Raw genomic sequence first — 20,388 nt, forward strand, 5'->3', positions numbered from 1 at the left:
ACAGAGCCTGGAAACTATAGGCCGGTAAGTTTAACATCTGTTGTGGGTAAACTGTTTGAAGGTTTTCTGAGAGATGCTATCTTGGAGCATCTCAACGGAAATAAGCAAGTATCGCCATATCAGCATGGCTTCATGAGGGATCGGTCATGTCAAACTAATTTAATCAGTTTCTATGAGGAGGTAAGTTCTAGACTTGACAGCGGCGAATCAATGGATGTCGTATATCTGGACTTCTCCAAAGCATTTGACACTGTACCACATAAAAGGTTAGTATGTAAAATGATAATGCTTGGACTTGGAGAAAACGTCTGTATGTGGGTAAGTAACTGGCTCAGTGATAGAAAACAGAGGGTGGTTATTAACGGTACACACTCAGATTGGGTCACTAGTGGAGTACCTCAGGGGTCAGTATTGGGCCCTATTCTCTTCAATATATTTATTAATGATCTTGTAGAAGGCTTGCATAGTAAAATATCAATTTTTGCAGATAACACTAAACTGTGTAAAGTAATTAACACTGAAGAGGACAGTATACTACTACAGAGCGATCTGGATAGACTGGAGGCTTGGGCAGATAAGTGGCAGAGGAGGTTAAACACTGACAAATGTACGGTTATGCACATGGGGAGGAATAATGCGTACATACTAAATGGTAAAACACTGGGTAACACTGACATGGAAAAGGACCTAGAAATTTTATTGGACAGCAAACTAAGCTGCAAAAACCAGTGTCAGGCAGCTGCTGCCAAGGCCTATAAGATAATGGGTTGCATCAAAAGGGGCATAGATACCCATGATAAGAACATAGTCCTACCACTTTACAAATCGCTAGTCAGACCACACTTGGAGTACTGTGTACAGTTCTGGGAACCTGTGAACAAGGCAGACATAGCAGAGCTGGAGAGGGTCCAGAGGAGGGCAACTAAAGTAATAACTTGAATGGGGCAACTACAGTACCCTGAAAGATTATCAAAATTAGGGTTATTCACTTTAGAAAAAAGACGACTGAGGGGAGATCTAATTACTATGTATAAATATATCAGGGGTCAGTACAGAGATCTCTCCCATCATCTATTTATCCCCAGGACTGTGACTGTGATGAGGGGACATCCTCTGCGTCTGGAGGAAAGAAGGTTTGTACACAAACATAGAAGAGGATACTTTACGGTAAGAGCAGTGAGACTATGGAACTCTCTGCCTGAGGAGGTGGTGATGGTGAGTACAATAAAGGAATTCAAGAGGGGCCTGGATGTATTTCTGGAGTGTAATAATATTACAGGCTATAGCTACTAGAGAGGGATCTCTTCCTCTGGATCAACTTGCAGGATAACAGGCCGAACTGGATGGACAAATGTATTTTTTCAGCCTGATGTACTATGTTACTATGTTAAATGTTTGCTTGATGACATGCAGGAGAATGAAACCCCACTGTAAAGTTTGGTAGAAACGTAACAATGGTCCAATAATTCTTTTTATGGACTAAATTTGGACTCCTCTTTCTGTGAAGGAAAATAAGGGTACTGGCATTCTAGAGAATTCACATTTCTATTTCTTCTTGACAATGCCCTTCTGTAACATGACCATGAAAATCTTGCAGGAACCTGTACGCCTTTATCCTGAGTATTTCCAGAGCAAGTGGGTCTTATACTTTTCTTGCATGTAGGCCCTTCTGCTGTCTATGTCCAACCCTGGAGTTGTGCAACATGCCAATATGGATGTGGTTTTCAGGTGTTCTCATACTTCTGGCTATGAATAATATCATTAGATCAAGACGGCTGGTCACTTGTGGGCCTCTAAGACATTGGGGACCAGTTGTCCCACCACCATTGTCAGACCCAATATCTAATGCATTATAGAGACCTAGATAGCATCTTATATTTATCCAAAACCAAAGATTTTGTACCCATCTGGTGTTGTGTCTTTTATGTTGTTTAAGCTCCATATACAGATGTGTGGTTTCAGAAGACAACAGATATAAATCACTGGATAATGACCTTTTTATAAGGCAGCTGATGACATCACTTCCTGGATGCGGAGATTTTAAGTCATTAAATCTGGTGTGTGCATGTAAAAATAGCTCGCTAATAACTCTGACCATTTCTTTAAATACAGCTTCTACAATAACGTGATTACAGAAAGATGTGTGATCTGTTTCAGAGGCCGGGGACTTCAGTAACAACGGTTTAACTTGGTTAGAGGGATGCTGCATGGCAGCCGCACACAAATGAATGGACAAGAAAAAGGGACTCTGGGGGTCATTCTGGAACATCACATATTTTTATGGTCTGAATATTAATATTTGAAGAATCTGGTACTGGGAACGTCTCTTACAGAGGTTGTCACTTAAAAGGGTTGTCCACTTAATAGAGAGGTCCTAATCAGGATCCTCATCTCTTGGCTAGACAGTAGAGCAAATACAAAGAGTATCTACACTCACCTAAAGAATTATTAGGAACACCTGTTCTATTTCTCATTAATGCGATTATCTAGTCAACCAATCACATGGCAGTTGCTTCCATGCATGTAGGGTTGTGGTCCTGGTCAAGACAATCTCCTGAACTCCAAACTGAATGTCAGAATGGGAAAGAAAGGTGGGCAACAACAGCAGAAGACCCCACCGGGTACCACTCATCTCCCCTACAAATAGGAAAAAGAGCCTACAATTTGCACGAGCTCACCAAAATTGGACTGTTGAAGACTGGAAAAAATGTTGCCTGGTCTGATGAGTCTCGATTTCTGTTGAGACATTCAAATGGTAGAGTCCGAATTTGGCGTAAACAGAATGAGAACATGTGTGGCGAAACCAACCTCGCCACTGGGTTTTGGAGAGGGCTGTTTAAAAGCCTCTTGCCTCAGGATTATGGCCCATAGTAACTTTAAAGGAGAAAACAGACCGGCCGCACAGCTTAAATCTGTCTGTAGAATTGTATTTTATGTTATTATGCGTTCGGTTAAATTGTATGTTATGTGAGGGTACCCAGATAGCTAATATTATTGTATTCGTGTATTCTGAGTGCCATTCACCTAATGATATGCACTCAGACTTGAGCTATCTGGGGATATGTTAAATGTCTGTGTTTGCTGTGGGGGTGTGCCATTGTGTGTTTGGGTGGTGATTCCTGTCCTGTTGTCTCCACATGTGTATTGGTGATCTCCCCTTTGTCCTGAGAGATAATTGGATTGTCTTCGGTCGTCTCCCAGGCAGAGAGGAGGAAACCATGATGCATTGTGGGGATATGTTGTATCTGTTCTGTATTTGAAAAACTGTAATAAAAACCAGGCTGGGTGTGCCAGCACATCAGACCACTGTTTGACCCTCAAGACGGAGCCTTGTCTCGTTATTGGGGGAATTCCCTGTATGCTGTTAGAGACTGATTGCCAGGAGTGTAAGCTGACGGATACGCTTTTCCTGTTCGTCTGCTGGCAGCTATTTGCGAGGTTCCAGTTTGGAGTGATATTTTGTATCCAGTTCGGGAGGTTGGTGTTCTGCAGTAGCTGTGCCTGTCTCTCGGAAAGGGGCATATCATCTAAACTGATTTTAACCCCTTGTCTGCTGAAACGGTGTCTGTTACATTGGTGGCAAGCAGCGGGATCGTTCCTACAGCCAGAAGGACAGCTACAGGAGACACCATTTATTTGGATTCTAAAATTTAAGGGCAACGCATGTCTCAGTACAGTGACCCTAAAAGCACCAGGATGGAACCAGCAGTGTTATACAAGGAGGAGGACCTGGATGGCCGGGATGCATTAAGGAAAGGCATCTGGTACCAGGCCCTGGATAATGTACAATACCAGCGAGGTGAGAGTCTCCCCAGTGAAGAGCAGCGGTTGCAGAAGCAAGTGGCCCTGCGGATGTCCTTCCTGGGAGAGCAGCCCCTGGAGGAATGGGTGAAGGAACTAGAGCACCGGGTATGGCAGGAGCTATGGCTGGAGGATGCCTACCAGGCGCTTTGGTGGTATGTGGCACAGTTTATACCCTGGACAGCTGAGCATGACAAGCCAGAGGGAGAGGAGTTTGATAGTCCTGGCTTGTTATGGGAGTCCTTTGCAGAGCCTGACATCGGGAGCCCTGCACAGTCCAGACTTCAGGACATTTTCTATGAGAGGGAGGCTAGGCATGAGTGGGATGACCCCCATGAGGTAGAGCAAGACCTGGCTCACCTAGCAACCCTGGAGTGGGAACTGGAGCAGGACTACCGAGATCTCTTCCACTCCATTGAGAAGGCTCAGCAGGACAGCAAGAAGTCAGACCCAGGTCCAGAGCCCTTCAGCTGGGAGGATATTGTTGATGTTTACTGGGAAGAACCCCAGGTGGCCGGTGGAGATGGGACCGAGGTCTCTCCACCGGTCCTGCAGGGAATTGGGAGCCTAGTCTCCATTCCCCAGCGGCAGGCTGAGTTACAGGGGGCAGAGGTAGTTGTTCCTGCCCCCCAGCAGCAGCATGATTTTTTGGAAATTGGGAGCCGAGTCTCCATTCCCCAGCGGCAGACGGAGTTACAGGGGGCAGAGACAGTCGATCCTGTCCCCCAGCGGCAGAGTGTCCTACAGGGAATAGAGAGCCCAGTCTCCTTTCCCCAGCAGCAGGACACTGTATTGGGAGCGGAGGCGGTCGGTCGCCCTCCCCAGCGGCTGGAAGTATGTATGGGAGAGAAGCTCGTTACCCCCTCTCCCCAGCGGCAGCTTAACGCACCAGGGGGAGACAGTAAGCCCCACAACTGTGCAGATGGGACCGTGGTCTCTGCACTTACAGCACAGGGGGTAGGGACAGTTGTTCCTGTCCCCCAGCAACAGGGCAGTTTAGCCAAAGGGGAGACAGTCGGTTTCCCCCTCCAACAACCAGACTCCAACCAGGCTTCTTCCGTGGTAACGCTGGCACCAGGGCAGAGTACCGCTGATCCCTGCCCACAAAGCAACCTCCACTCCAAGCCAGGGAGCAACTCAGAGACCGGGAGCACCAGCTACCCATATAACCTTGGTGGATTCACTGGACAGAGACAGCCTACTAAATTCTACAGGTCCAGTATTGGGTTGTGGGTGGGCTGCCAGACTAACTCAGGTACCGACCGGCGTGAGGTCAGGTATCTGGTTAGTCTTCCCTGGGGGGGGGGGGGGGAGATGTGTGGCGAAACCAACCTCGCCACTGGGTTTTGGAGAGGGCTGTTTAAAAGCCTCTTGCCTCAGGATTATGGCCCATAGTAACTTTAAAGGAGAAAACAGACCGGCCGCACAGCTTAAATCTGTCTGTAGAATTGTATGTTATGTTATTATGCGTTCGGTTAAATTGTATGTTATGTGAGGGCACCCAGATAGCTAATATTATTGTATTCGTGTATTCTGAGTGCCATTCACCTAATGATATGCACTCAGACTTGAGCTATCTGGGGATATGTTAAATGTCTGTGTTTGCTGTGGGGGTGTGCCATTGTGTGTTTGGGTGGTGATTCCTGTCCTGTTGTCTCCACATGTGTATTGGTGATCTCCCCTTTGTCCTGAGAGATAATTGGATTGTCTTCGGTCGTCTCCCAGGCAGAGAGGAGGAAACCATGATGCATTGTGGGGATATGTTGTATCTGTTCTGTATTTGAAAAACTGTAATAAAAACCAGGCTGGGTGTGCCAGCACATCAGACCACTGTTTGACCCTCAAGACGGAGCCTTGTCTCGTTATTGGGGGGATTCCCTGTATGCTGTTAGAGACTGATTGCCAGGAGTGTAAGCTGACGGATACGCTTTTCCTGTTCGTCTGCTGGCAGCTATTTGCGAGGTTCCAGTTTGGAGTGATATTTTGTATCCAGTTCGGGAGGTTGGTGTTCTGCAGTAGCTGTGCCTGTCTCTCGGAAAGGGGCATATCATCTAAACGGATTTTAACCCCTTGTCTGCTGAAACGGTGTCTGTTACAACATGTATCCATCATGCCTTGTTACCACTGTGCAGGCTGGTGGTGGTGGTGGTGTAATGGTGTGGGGGATGTTTTCTGGGCACACTTTAGGCCCCTTAGTGCCAATTGGCCATCGTTTAAATGCCACAGGCTACCTGAGCATTGTTTCTGACCATGTCCATCCCTTCATGACCACCATGTACCCATCCTCTGATGGCTACTTCCAGCAGGATAATTCACCATGTCACAAAGCTCGAATCACTTCAAATTGGTTTCTTGAACATGACAATGAGTTCACTGTACTAAAATGGCCCCCACAGTCACCAGATCTCAACCCAATAGAGCATCTTTGGGATGTGGTGGAACGGGAGCTTCGTGCCCTGGATGTGCATCCCTCAAATCTCCATCAACTGCAAGATGCTATCCTATTAATATGGGCCAACATTTCTAAAGAATGCTATCAGCACCTTGTTGAATTAATGCCACGTAGAATTAAGGCAGTTCTGAGGGCAAAAGGGGGTCCAACACCGTATTAGTATGGTGTTCTTAATAATTCTTTAGGCGAGTGTATATCTCTGGTGGGTCCAAATTGACAGAAGGTTGGGCAACACAAGTAAGCACGTCCAACAATACCGTGGTGCACCACAAAATACTGCCCCAACAGAACAAAATATTGAAGTGCAGCACAAATTACTGCCTCCCCTCCACAGTACTACAAAACACTGCCACTCCGGACGCAATATTTAACTCTAATACAGTCCCGAACCCATTGGTTCTAGCCTTAATTAATGCTGAGAACATCAGATTAGTACGTAACTGTTCGGTGAGCATGAGGAGGGTTCAGGCGGCCACCCTTATCATCAGCCTACCAGGAAGTTTCCGTATATGGTCTATGGCCACTCCAGTCCATTCCTGGCTGTCTGCAATAGGGCAACATCTTATGAAAAGATAAAACCCTCTTTAAAAGGGTAATCCCATTTTATAAATTGATGAGTTTATAGTCCGAGCTTGAACCCCCACTCACTCTGACAAGGCAGGCCTGCAGTGCTGGTATATTCCACAGTCCTCATACTGCTTTCCCTGTACAGTGGCAGTCCTTGCCAATGGGTTGCGCACTAGACTGGCTGCAGTTCCATGAAAAGTGGGTGGCTGCAGTAGCTCTCTGCAGAGAAGGACAGTGAAGAGCATGGGAGTCCCAGAGGATAAACCCCCACCTCTCATAATGTGATGGCACACCCTAGTAATGCAAGATGGGAATATCTGTTTCAGCTAGTACTAGATAACTACTTGAGCTCCTACTTGGGTGCAATATTACACATGTGGGGGTCCTAACTGCTGTAACTAATAGCTCTTGTCTTGAGTGCAGGGGCGGAGAGTTTGAAAGTTGCGATGGTGGTAATGAGGGTGGCCATAGTCCTCAAAGTGGCAAATTCTACACCAACTCTCCCCTAGGCCATAGCTGCAATGGTTGGAGAGGCACACCCATTCTTTCCCTCAGGGCACATCCTGGGTTTGGAGGCTCCTGCTTGACGATGGCCAGGGTGCCCTTGATGGTGGATGGATAGCGGGGAGCAAAGCATGAGCACAACAGAGGAGTGATGGAATTCATAAATAGTTGAATAAAGTGTGAGGCGGCACTCACCATTAGTAGAAAACAGTTCCTTTATTCGTCTGAATAAGACAATACAGACATGGCAGGGGCGGACAAACTTTCCTGCAGGTCAAAACAGCGACAACTGTTTCACAATGAGGCGTGACGGAATGTTGAAATGGTAATGACCAGGCCAGATTGATTATAACAAGCAAGAGTCTTTTTTACCTGAAGATGATAAGTGGCACAGTGCAAATATAAGTAGTAGGCATAGTATGGCTAGTGCCTGAAGCAATCTAACTCAAATAATGTGCAGTGAAGTCCAAAGCCATATGCTTGCATTACCTTTACCCGCTTTAGTGTCCCTTTGTAATGGTCCTCAACCTTCTATAAAAGCTCTCTATCAGAGGTTGACTCTAAGCACAGTTGCTTTTTTGGTAGCTTGATATCTCAAGGGATGATATCTCCCCAGACAAGGCTTCTGTCTTGGCCTACTTGGCAGCAGCACACACAGAAGAGGTCTTCTCTCTGGCTTGCACTGCACTGGCAGTCTTCCTTTCCTGCAGCAAACACAAGGGAAAACAGAACAACATTGGACAATTCTGTGAATTTCAGAAATGCCCATAATAAGACCTTTTCTTTTGTTTGACAACTTTACAGTAAAGGGAAAATAGTATTTTTTTTCAGAAATAGCGCCACTCTTGTCCAGGGGCTGTGAATGGTATTACAGTGTTCAAGACTAGAGTTGAGCGGACACCTGGATGTTCGGGTTCGAGAAGTTCGGCCGAACTTCCCTGAAATGTTCGGGTTCGGGATCCGAACCCGATCCGAACTTCGTCCCGAACACCATTGAAGTCACTAAAAAGGCTGTAAAACAGCCCAGGAAAGAGCTAGAAGGCTGCAAAAGGCAGCAACATGTAGGTAAATGCCCTGCAAACAAATGTAGATAGGGAAATGAATAAAAATAAAAATAAATAAAAATTAACCAATATCAATTGGAGAGAGGTCCCATAGCAGAGAATCAGGCTTCACGTCAGCCACCACTGCAACAGTCCATTGTCATATATTTAGGCCCAGCACACAGGCAGAGGAGAGAGGTCCCGTAACAGAGAATCTGGCTTCATGTCAGCAGAGAATCAGTCTGCATGTCATAGCAGAGAATCAGGCTTCACGTCACCCAACATTGGAACAGTCCATTGGCATATATTTAGGCCCAGGCACCCAGGCAGAGGAGAGAGGTCCCGTAACAGAGAATCTAGCATCATGTCAGCAGAGAATCAGTCTGCATGTCATAGCAGAGAATCAGGCTTCACGTCACCCAACATTGGAACAGTCCATTGTCATATATTTAGGCCCAGCACCCAGGCAGAGGAGAGAGGTCCCGTAACAGAGAATCTGGCTTCATGTCAGCAGAGAATCAGTCTGCATGTCATAGCAGAGAATCAGGCTTCACGTCACCCAACATTGGAACAGTCCATTGGCATATATTTAGGCCCAGGAACCCAGGCAGAGGAGAGAGGTCCCGTAACAGAGAATCTGGCTTCATGTCAGCAGAGAATCAGTCTGCATGTCATAGCAGAGAATCAGGCTTCACGTCACCCAACATTGGAACAGTCTATTGTCATATATTTAGGCCCAGCACCCAGGCAGAGGAGAGAGGTCCCGTAACAGAGAATCTGGCTTCATGTCAGCATAGAATCAGTCTGCATGTCATAGCAGAGAATGAGGCTTCACGTCAGCCACCACTGCAACAGTCCATTGGCATATAGTTAGGCCCAGGAACCCAGGCAGAGGAGAGAGGTCCCGTAACAGAGGATCTGGCTTCATGTCAGCAGAGAATCAGTCTGCATGTCATAGCAGAGAATCAGGCTTCACGTCAGCCACCACTGCAACTGTCCATTGTCATATATTTAGGCCCAGGCACCCAGGCAGAGGAGAGAGGTCCCGTAACAGAGAATCTGGCTTCATGTCAGCAGAGAATCAGTCTGCATGTCATAGCAGAGAATCAGGCTTCACGTCACCCAACATTGGAAAAGTCCATTGGCATATATTTAGGCCCAGGCACCCAGGCAGAGGAGAGAGGTCCCGTAACAGAGAATCTGGCTTCATGTCAGCAGAGAATCAGTCTGCATGTCATAGCAGAGAATCAGGCTTCACGTCAGCCACCACTGCAACAGTCCATTGTCATATATTTAGGCCCAGCACCCAGGCAGAGGAGAGAGGTCCCGTAACAGAGAATCTGGCTTCATGTCAGCAGAGAATTCGTCTGCATGTCATAGCAGAGAATCAGGCTTCACGTCAGCCACCACTGCAACAGTCCATTGTCATATATTTAGGCCCAGCACCCAGGCAGAGGAGAGAGGTCCCGTAACAGGGAATCTGGCTTCATGTCAGCAGAGAATCAGTCTGCATGTCATAGCAGAGAATCAGGCTTCACGTCAGCCACCACTGTAACAGTCCATTGTCATATATTTAGGCCCAGCACCCAGGCAGAGGAGAGAGGTCCCGTAACAGAGAATCTGGCTTCATGTCAGCAGAGAATCAGTCTGCATGTCATAGCAGAGAATCAGGCTTCACGTCAGCCACCAGTGCAACAGTCCATTGGCATATATTTAGGCCCAGCACCCAGGCAGAGGAGAGAGGTCCCGTAACAGAGAATCTGGCTTCATGGCAGCAGAGAATTAGTCTGCATGTCATAGCAGAGAATCAGGCTTCACGTCACCCAACATTGGAACAGTCCATTGGCATATATTTAGGCCCCGGCACCCAGACAGAGGAGAGGTTCATTCAACTTTGGGTAGGCTCGCAATATAGTGGTAAAATGAAAATAAAAATAGGATTGAATTAGTAAGTGCCCTGGAGTACAATAATATATGGTTAAGGGGAGGTAGTTAATGTCTAATCTGCACAAGGGATGGACAGGTCCTGTGGGATCCATGCCTGGTTCATTTTTATGAACGTCAGCTTGTCCACATTGGCTGTAGACAGGCGGCTGCGTTTGTCTGTAATGACGCCCCCTGCCGTGCTGAATACACGTTCAGACAAAACGCTGGCCGCCGGGCAGGCCAGCACCTCCAAGGCATAAAAGGCTAGCTCTGGCCACGTGGACAATTTAGAGACCCAGAAGTTGAATGGGGCCGAACCATCAGTCAGTACATGGAGGGGTGTGCACACGTACTGTTCCACCATGTTAGTGAAATGTTGCCTCCTGCTAACACGTTGCGTATCAGGTGGTGGTGCAGTTAGCTGTGGCGTGTTGACAAAACTTTTCCACATCTCTGCCATGCTAACCCTGCCCTCAGAGGAGCTGGCCGTGACACAGCTGCCTTGGCGACCTCTTGCTCCTCCTCTGCCTTGGCCTTGGGCTTCCACTTGTTCCCCTGTGACATTTGGGAATGCTCTCAGTAGCGCGTCTACCAACGCGCGCTTGTACTCGCGCATCTTCCTATCACGCTCCAGTGCAGGAAGTAAGGTGGGCATATTGTCTTTGTAGCGTGGATCCAGCAGGGTGGCAACCCAGTAGTCCGCACATGTTAAAATGTGGGCAACTCTGCTGTCGTTGCGCAGGCACTGCAGCATGTAGTCGCTCATGTGTGCCAGGCTGCCCAGGGGTAAGGACAAGCTGTCCTCTGTGGGAGGCGTATCGTCATCGTCCTGCCTTCCCCCCAGCCACGCACCAGTGATGGGCCCGAGCTGCGTTGGGTGCCACCCCGCTGTGACCATGCTTCATCCTCATCCTCCTCCACCTCCTCCACCTCCTCCTCATCCTCGTCCTCCAGTAGTGGGCCCTGGCTGGCCACATTTGTACCTGGCCTCGGCTGTTGCAAAAAACCTCCCTCAGTCACTTCGAAGAGACTGGCCTGAAAGTGCTAAAAATGACCCCTCTTCCTCCTCCTCCTCCTCCTCCTCCTGGGCCACCTCCTCTTCCATCATCGCCCTAAGTGTTTTCTCAAGGAGACATAGAAGTGGTATTGTAACGCTGATAACGGCGTCATCGCCACTGGCCATGTTGGTGGAGTACTCGAAACAGCGCAACAGGGCACACAGGTCTCGCATGGAGGCCCAGTCATTGGTGGTGAAGTGGTGCTGTTCCGCAGTGCGACTGACCCGTGCGTGCTGCAGCTGAAACTCCACTATGGCCTGCTGCTGCTCGCACAGTCTGTCCAGCATGTGCAAGGTGGAGTTCCACCTGGTGGGCACGTCGCATATGAGGCGGTGAGCGGGAAGACCGAAGTTACGCTGTAGCGCAGACAGACGAGCAGCGGCAGGATGTGAACGCCGGAAGCGCGAACAGACGGTCCGCACTTTATGCAGCAGCTCTGACATGTCGGGGTAGTTGTGAATGAACTTCTGCACCACCAAATTCAGCACATGCGCCAAGCAAGGGATGTGCTTCAAACCGGCTATTCCCAGAGCTGCAACGAGATTTCATAGAAACATAGAATGTGTCGGCAGATAAGAACCATTTGGCCCATCTAGTCTGCCCAATACAGTGATACCTCGGTTCACGAACTTAATTCGTGAACTGACTCTGGTCGCGAACCGAATTGGTCGCGAACCGAGGCACATTTTCCCATAGGGTTCAATGTAAATCCGGTTAATCCGTGCTGACCTTTTTTTGGGGTTTTTTGAAGCACAAAAATATGAAACAAATTACAATACACATTAGTACAGTATAGTAATGTATAAAGAGAGGGCACTAACCTTGCTTGAGATGACTTCTGGCATGGAGGAAGGCAGGTAGGAGGCAGTTATTGTTTGGAGGGAGAGTCCCCCTCCATAAGGACATCAGGGGGATCTCCTTCAGGGGTTTCCTCTCTCCTTTGTCTCCTAGCTGCAGGCTCAGTTTGTCTGAAAAATCTGTCCAATGTCACTTGTCTCTTCCTGCGCTGCATAACCCTCCGAAAATGAGAGACCACATTATCATTCATGAGATTAAGCACTCTGTTCACGACAGTTATGTTGGGGTGGTGCTTTTCAAAAAAATCATGGCACTCATTCCATTTTTGCATAATGGATTTTATGGCATCACTGCTAACCTCCTCCCTTTCTTCTTCTTCCTCAGTGGAATGCTCCTCAAGAAGTGCCCTCTGCTGCTCACCGTGGAGTTCAGAAAGTTCTTCCGTGGTCAGCTCCTCCCTATGTTCCTCAACAAGCTCTTCCACATCAGCACCATCAACGTCCAGACCCATACTCTTGCCCATGGACACAATTACCTGCACTACCTCTGCATCAGACCCGTCAAAGTCATGTTCACGTTCAGCGACACATTCTGGCCACAGTTTCCTCCAGGCTGAATTTAGGGTTCGGGGAGTGACCTCTTCCCAGGCTTTGTCAATGAGGTTAATGCAGTGGACAACATTGAAATGTTTCTTCCAGAATTCTTTCAAAGTCAAGGACGTCTCTTCAGTGACATTAAAACACCTAGTGAAGAGCGCCTTTGTGTACAGCTTCTTGAAGTTGCAGATGACTTGCTGGTCCATGGGCTGCAGAAGTGGTGTTGTGTTGGGGGGGAGGAACTTTACCTTGATGAAGTCATACTCTGCATCCATATCATCCACCAAGGCTGGAGGGTGTGCCGGGGCATTGTCCATCAGAAGAAGGCACCTTTCAGGCAGCTCGTTATCAGAAAGATATTTTCTGACGGTGGGTGCAAACACCTCGTGCAGCCATTCCATAAACAATTGCCTTGTGACCCAAGCTTTGGCATTGGCTCTCCACATGACGGGCAGTCTGGCCTTGTTCACATTTTGTTCCCTAAATGCACGAGGGGTCTGAGAATGGTACACCAGTAGTGGTTTAATTTTTAGATCGGCACTTGCGTTGGCACACAGCAAAAGGGTCAATCTGTCCTTCATGGGCTTGTGCCCTGGTAGTGCCTTTTCCTCCTGCGTGATATAGGTTCTGTTCGGCATTTTTTTCCAGAAGAGCCCTGTTTCATCACAGTTGAACACTTGTTGAGGGACGTATCCTTCTGTCTTCATGAATTCCGCAAACTCTAACTTGTAGGCTTCTGCTGCGGCCTTGTCAGAACTGGAAGCCTCACCATGTCTAATCACACTGTGGATGCCACTTCTCCTGCGGAATTTTTCAAACCACCCCCTACTGGCTTTAAATTCGTCACTTGCTGCACTTGTAGAGGGGCTTCTTTGCAGTAAATCACTGTGCAATTTCCTGGCTTTCTCACAGATCATAGCTTCACTAACGCTATCACCTGCCAGCTGTTTCTCATTCAACCACACCAACAAAAGTTTTTCCACCTCTTCCAGAACTTGCGTCCTCTGCTTGGTTAACATTGTCACTCCTTTTGCAACATCAGCTCCTTTGATGGCGGCTTTGTTTTTCAGAATAGTCGAGATTGTTGACTTTGCCATCTTGTACTCCGAGGCCAGATCAGTCACACGAATACCACGGTCATGCTTTTCTATAATTTCCTTCTTCAGCTCAATGGTTATTTTCTTCACAACCTTGCTGTCACCTTTACTACTGCTCTGCACTTTCTTTTTGCCACCATGCTTGCGCTGCACATTCTTGTCACCTGCATTTCCACTTTGCACATTGTCACTTGCATTTCCACTTTGCACATTGTCACCTGCATTTCCACTTTGCACATTGTCACCTGCATTTCTGTTCTTGTCACCTTCATTGCTGCTCCGCACTTTTTTTTCCCCCTATGCTTCTTGGGAGCCATATTGGGTGTCCAGTGAACTGTACAGTACTGTATGTGCTAAAAAGCACACCAAAAAGCACTTAAAATGTTTGCAGAGTACTCACAGTACTTCTTTCTGTGTCTCTTCTTCTCTCCACGGTCTTCCTACAGGAAGTCACGACCATGTGACATGCATTAAAATGGCCGCGGCTCCTGTTCGTGAACCGAGGCGGAGTTCGTGAACCGGAGCATATTTTTATGAACTTTTCTGTTCGTGAACCGAGTTGTTCGCGAACAGAAGCGTTCGTGAACCGAGGTATCACTGTATATCTGAATCCTATGAATAGTCCCTGGCCCTATCTTATATGAAGGATAGCCTTATGCCTATCCCATGCATGCTTAAACTCCTTCACTGTATTTGCAGCTACCACTTCTGCAGGAAGGCTATTCCATGCATCCACTACTCTCTCAGTAAAGTAATACTTCCTTATATTACTTTTAAACCTTTGCCCCTCTAATTTAAAACTGTGTCCTCTTGTGGTAGTTTTTCTTCTTTTAAATATGCTCTCCTCCTTTACCGAGTTGATTCCCTTTATGTATTTAAAAGTTTCTATCATATCCCCTCTGTCTCTTCTTTCTTCCAAGCTATACATATTAAGGTCCTTTAACCTTTCCTGGTAAGTTTTATCCTGCAATCCATGTACTAGTTTAGTAGCTCTTCTCTGAACTCTCTCTAGAGTATCTATATCCTTCTGGAGATATGGCCTCCAGTACTGCGCACAATACTCCAAGTGAGGTCTCACCAGTGTTCTGTACAGCGGCATAAGCACTTCACTCTTTCTACTGCTTATACCTCTCCCTATACATCCAAGCATTCTGCTGGCATTTCGTGCTGCTCTATTACATTGTCTTCCCACCTTTAAGTCTTCTGAAATAATTACTCCTAAATCCCTTTCCTCAGATACTGAGGTCAGGACTGTGTCAAATATTCTATATTCTGCCCTTGGGTTTTTACGCCCCAGGTGCATTATCTTGCACTTATCCACATTAAATTTCAGTTGCCAGAGTTCTGACCATTCTTCTAGTTTTCCTAAATCCTTTTCCATTTGGCGTTTCCCTCCAGGAACATCAACCCTGTTACATATCTTTGTGTCATCAGCAAAAAGACAAACCTTACCATCGAGGCCTTTTGCAATATCACTTATGAAGATATTAAACAAAATAGGTCCCAGTACAGATCCCTGTGGAATCCCACTGACCTTGTTTTGAATGTTCTCCATTGACTACAACCCTCTGTTGTCTGTCACTCAGCCACTGCCTAATCCACTCAACAATATGGGAGTCCATGCTCAATGACTGCAGTTTATTGATAAGTCTTCTGTGTGGGACAGTGTCAAAAGCCTTACTAAAATCTAGATATGCGATGTCTACTGCACCTCCACCATCTATTATTTTAGTCACCCAGTCAAAAAAATCTATAAGATTTGTTTGACATGATCTCCCTGAAGTAAACCCATGTTGTTTTTCATCTTGCAATCCATGGGATTTTAGATGTTCCACAATCCTATCCTTTAGTAGGGTTTCCATTAATTTGCCTACTATTGATGTCAGACTCACTGGTCTATAGTTGCTCGATTCCTCCCTACTACCTTTCTTGTGAATGGGCACGACATTTGCCAATTTCCAATCTTCCGGGACGACTCCTGTTACTAATGATTGGTTAAATAAATCTGTTAACGGTTTTGCCAGCTCACCACTAAGCTCTTTTGATAATTTTGGGTGTATCTCATCAGGCCCCTGTGACTTATTTGTCTTCACTTTAGACAGCAAACTTAGAACATCTTCCTTTGTAAAGACACATGCATCAAACGATTTAATAGTCATCCTTTCTAGTGGAGGTCCTTCTCCTTTTTCTTTTGTAAAAACTGAACAGAAGTATTCATTAAGGCAGTCGGCTAGCCCTTTATTCTCTTCTACATACCTTCCGTCCTTTGTTTTTAATTTAGTTATTCCTTGTTTTAATTTCCTTTTTTCATTTATATATCGCCCATTATCGCACACCACCAGGCCGGGCTTGAGGCTCACCGGCAGCAACCACTCGTCAGTCTGTTGTTCTATACCCCGCCACAACTCCTGTGCGGTGTGGGGCCTGTCCCCCAAACATATGAGTTTCAGAATGGCCTGCTGACGTTTACCCCGGGCTGTGCTGAAGTTGGTGGTGAAGGTGTGTGGCTGACTGGATGAGCAGGTGGAAGAAGAGGAGGAGGAAGCCGAGAAGGAGGAGGTGGCAACAGGAGGCAAAGAATGTTGCCCTGCGATCCTTGGCGGCGGAAGGACGTGCGCCAAACAGCTCTCCGCCTGGGGCCCAGCTGCCACTACATTTACCCAGTGTGCAGTTAGGGAGATATAGCGTCCCTGGCCCTGCTTACTGGTCCACGTATCTGTGGTTAGGTGGACCTTGCCACAGATGGCGTTGCGCAGTGCACACTTGATTTTATCGGATACTTGGTTGTGCAGGGAAGGCACGGCTCTCTTGGAGAAGTAGTGCCGGCTGGGAACAACATACTGTGGGACAGCAAGCGACATTTGCTGTTTGAAGCTGTCTGTGTCCACCAGCCTAAATGACAGCATTTCATAGGCCAGTAGTTTAGAAATGCTGGCATTCAGGGCCAGGGATCGAGGGTGGCTAGGTGGGAATTTACGCTTTCTTTCAAATGTTTGTGAGATGGAGAGCTGAACGCTGCTCTGTGACATGGTTGAGATGCTTGGTGACGGAGGTGTTGGTGTTGGTGGTACATCCCCTGTTTGCTGGTTGGCAGGTGCCAACGTTCCTCCAGAGGCGGAGGAAGAGGCCGAGGCGGCAGCAGCAGAAGAGGCAGAGGCGGCAGCAGCAGAAGAGGTAGCAGGGGGAGCCTGAGTGACTTCCTTGTTTTTAAGGTGTTTACTCCACTGCAGTTCATGCTTTGCATGCAGGTGCCTGGTCATGCAGGTTGTGCTAAGGTTCAGAACGTTAATGCCTCGCTTCAGGCTCTGATGGCACAGCGTGCAAACCACTCGGGTCTTGTCGTCAGCACATTGTTTGAAGAAGTGCCATGCCAGGGAACTCCTTGAAGCTGCCTTTGGGGTGCTCGGTCCAAGATGGCGGTGGTCAGTAGCAGGCGGAGTCTCTTGGCGGCGGGTGTTCTGCTTTTGCCCACTGCTCCCTCTTTTGCTACGCTGTTGGCTCGGTCTCACCACTGCCTCTTCCTCCGAACTGTGAAAGTCAGTGGCACGACCTTCATTCCATGTGGGGTCTAGGACCTCATCGTCCCCTGCATCGTCTTCCACCCAGTCTTGATCCCTGACCTCCTGTTCAGTCTGCACACTGCAGAAAGACGCAGCAGTTGGCACCTGTGTTTCGTCATCATCAGAGACATGCTGAGGTGGTATTCCCATGTCCTCATTATCAGGAAACATAAGTGGTTGTGCGTCAGTGCATTCTATGTCTTCCACCGCTGGGGAAGGGCTAGGTGGATGCCCTTGGGAAACCCTGCCAGCGAAGTCTTCAAACAGCATAAGAGACTGCTGCATAACTTGAGGCTCAGACAGTTTCCCTGGTATGCATGGGGGTGATGTGACAGACTGATGGGCTTGGTTTTCAGGCGCCATCTGTGTGCTTTCTGCAGAAGACTGGGTGGGAGATAATGTGAACGTGCTGGATCCACTGTCGGCCACCCAATTGACTAATGCCTGTACCTGCTCAGGCCTTACCAACCTTAGAACGGCATTGGGCCCCACCAAATATCGCTGTAAATTATGGCGGCTACTGGGACCTGAGGTAGTTGGTACACTAGGACGTGTGGCTGTGGCAGAACGGCCACGTCCTCTCCCAGCACCAGAGGGTCCACTAACACCACCATGACCATGTCCGCGTCCGCGTCTCTTACTAGATGTTTTCCTCATTGTTACCGTTCACCACAATAAGAAAAATATTATTTGGCCCAATGTATTGAATTCAAATTCAGGCCTTTTTTTACAGACACCTAACACTATCTGGCTATCTATTTAGGTACCGTATTACACTAATACAGGCACAGCAGTAACCACAGATTTAGCTGGATATAAATTTAAGGCCTAGTATTTAGGCGCTGGGTGACAGGTATAGGTTTACTGACAGAATTAGACTTGGAAATGCACAGTAGCGTGTGTGTGAAGTTATTCAGAATGACCCTATGTGCACCTTGAATATTATATACCCTTTTAGGGATATATTTAAAATAGCTCTGATACAGCAGAAACCACTAATTTAGGAAATTGCTAAATTGGGAATTGTATTTCAACCCAGAACAAAAAATGTGCTTTGACGGACACTAAATAACTTGACCAGCCACAACAGTACAGCAGTAATGACAGATTTAGCTGGATATAAATTTGAGGCCTATTATTTAGGCGCTGGGTGACAGGTATACGTTTACTGACCAAATTAGACTGGGATATGCAGGGCCGGACTGGCCTACCGGGATACCGGGACATATACCGGTAGGCCGCCGGCCCTGGAGCCACTTTAAGATGTGTCTGCACCTTTTCGGCGGCCGGCAGGCCGAATCGGAAAGCTCTGATGTAGTGGTGGCCGGTGGGTGGAGCTGAGCAGGCCGGCGGCCGGCCTCCGTGGGAGCGGCACTGCTCCCTCCGACCACCTGGTGTCACTGTGAGCAGCAGCCCGTGATCCTCCTGGCTGGCTGTCCTGTGTGTGGCCGCCCCTCTCTTCCTGCAAGTGGCCTCACCTCCAGATTCAATATGCCGGGCCCAGGCCGCAGACCGGAAGCAGAGCCCGACCCCTGTGTCTGCCGCCGTCATGACCGATGCAAACAGCCCTGAGAGGACTTGAGGAGCCGCAAATACTGGGGGTAAGAAGGGGCCAGGCTGTGCCTACATGTGACTGTGCAGGCTGTCAGGGTTATATAGTGTATATTATTTACATACAGTCTTGTAAATTATAAGACTGTATGTACACTAATATACACTACATAACCCTGACAGCCTGCACAGTCACATGTGGGCACAGCCCTGGCATCCAATATATATCACAGAGAGCTATACCGTGCAGTATAGCTTATAATGCACAGTATAGCTCTCTGTGATATGTATTGGATGCCAGGGCTGTGCCCACATGTGACTGTGCAGGCTGTCAGGGTTATGTAGTGTATACTATTAGTTTACATACAGTCTCCAGTTTACAGTAATCTCCAGGAGTGGCATCGGCTGGGCAGATCCGCTTCTAGGATCTGGGCACCATGGACACTCTGTAGCCCTCACATGCTTCTTTATGCATCACAGCAAGGAGATTGGGGCAGTTGACAGCAGGGCTCTGGCTGGAGGTAGCACTTTGTGAAAGGTTGTCACACAGGTTGTCAGGGGCTGGGAGTGGAGAACATCTTGGTGTGTAACCTGGTGTCACTGTGCTGTACAAAGGACCTGCTGGGTATGGTGCCTCCACAGAGGGCAGGGAATCAGATTGACTGAGGAGGGCTTGTACTTTGGAGAAGAATATGTGGCTTCATGTGACAGAGGAATGGCACAGAAGATTGTGTGGATGAGGATACGTCGTGTCTCCAGGAGCTCTGCCCCTGACATCTCCAAGTGACAGACACTGCTGGACCCCCCTGGCACCCTGCACACATTATAAATGCACAGTATAGCTTTCCCTGATATGTATTTGATGTCAGGGCCATGCCCACATGTGGCGAGTGGCGGTGCATTATACACAGCAGCACGGTGTCCGGTACTCACAAAGACGTGGTAGACAAATGCCCAGCCCTGGGGTCTCTCCAGCACGTTGCACAGGTAGTTATGCAGCCTCCGGTACTTCACGTTCCTCCGGCAGCTCTGGCTGCTGTTGTACGACAGCGGCTTCCCCAATAAGCTCATGCGAGCTCCCTGCTTCCCCCGGCGGCTCTCCTGCAAGCCCCCTCCTGGTCCCACACAGCTGCCCCTGTCAGTGTCACTGGTGCCCAGGAGAAGCAGCCCGTCCCCTCTACTGGAGTTCAACAGCACCCTGTTGCCCCGACTCCACATCTTTCATGCCGTAGTAACGGTCCCTGCCCCTGCCTTTACCTCCAGAGCTGCTTTTTATCCAGAGCCCAGAGCCTCCCACATCACCTCCACTATGGTTGCGGGACATGGCATCACCGGCGTGGGCACAGAGGGCTCCAGGTGCATGCACAGAGCAGACCTGGGGACAGGGTGGCAGCGCTTCCTGGCTTCAGACTGTCAGATCTGATCACAAGTTGGC

General features: G+C 48.1%; 1 protein-coding gene across 1 annotated transcript; it reads right to left on the reverse strand.

Moving 5' to 3' along the window:
- Nucleotides 1–12,219: 12,219 nt before the first annotated feature.
- LOC122941960 (tigger transposable element-derived protein 1-like) lies at nt 12,220–20,171 on the reverse strand. The gene is made up of 2 exons (XM_044299456.1): nt 19,883–20,171; nt 12,220–14,006 (listed from the first exon to the last, which is right to left on the reverse strand). The coding sequence occupies exons 1-2, from the start codon at nt 20,169–20,171 to the stop codon at nt 12,220–12,222; spliced, it is 2,076 nt and encodes a 691-aa protein (XP_044155391.1).
- Between the last annotated feature and the right edge of the window lie 217 nt (nt 20,172–20,388).

This window comes from Bufo gargarizans, chromosome 6, assembly GCF_014858855.1.
Source record: "Bufo gargarizans isolate SCDJY-AF-19 chromosome 6, ASM1485885v1, whole genome shotgun sequence".
NCBI lineage: Eukaryota > Metazoa > Chordata > Amphibia > Anura > Bufonidae > Bufo > Bufo gargarizans.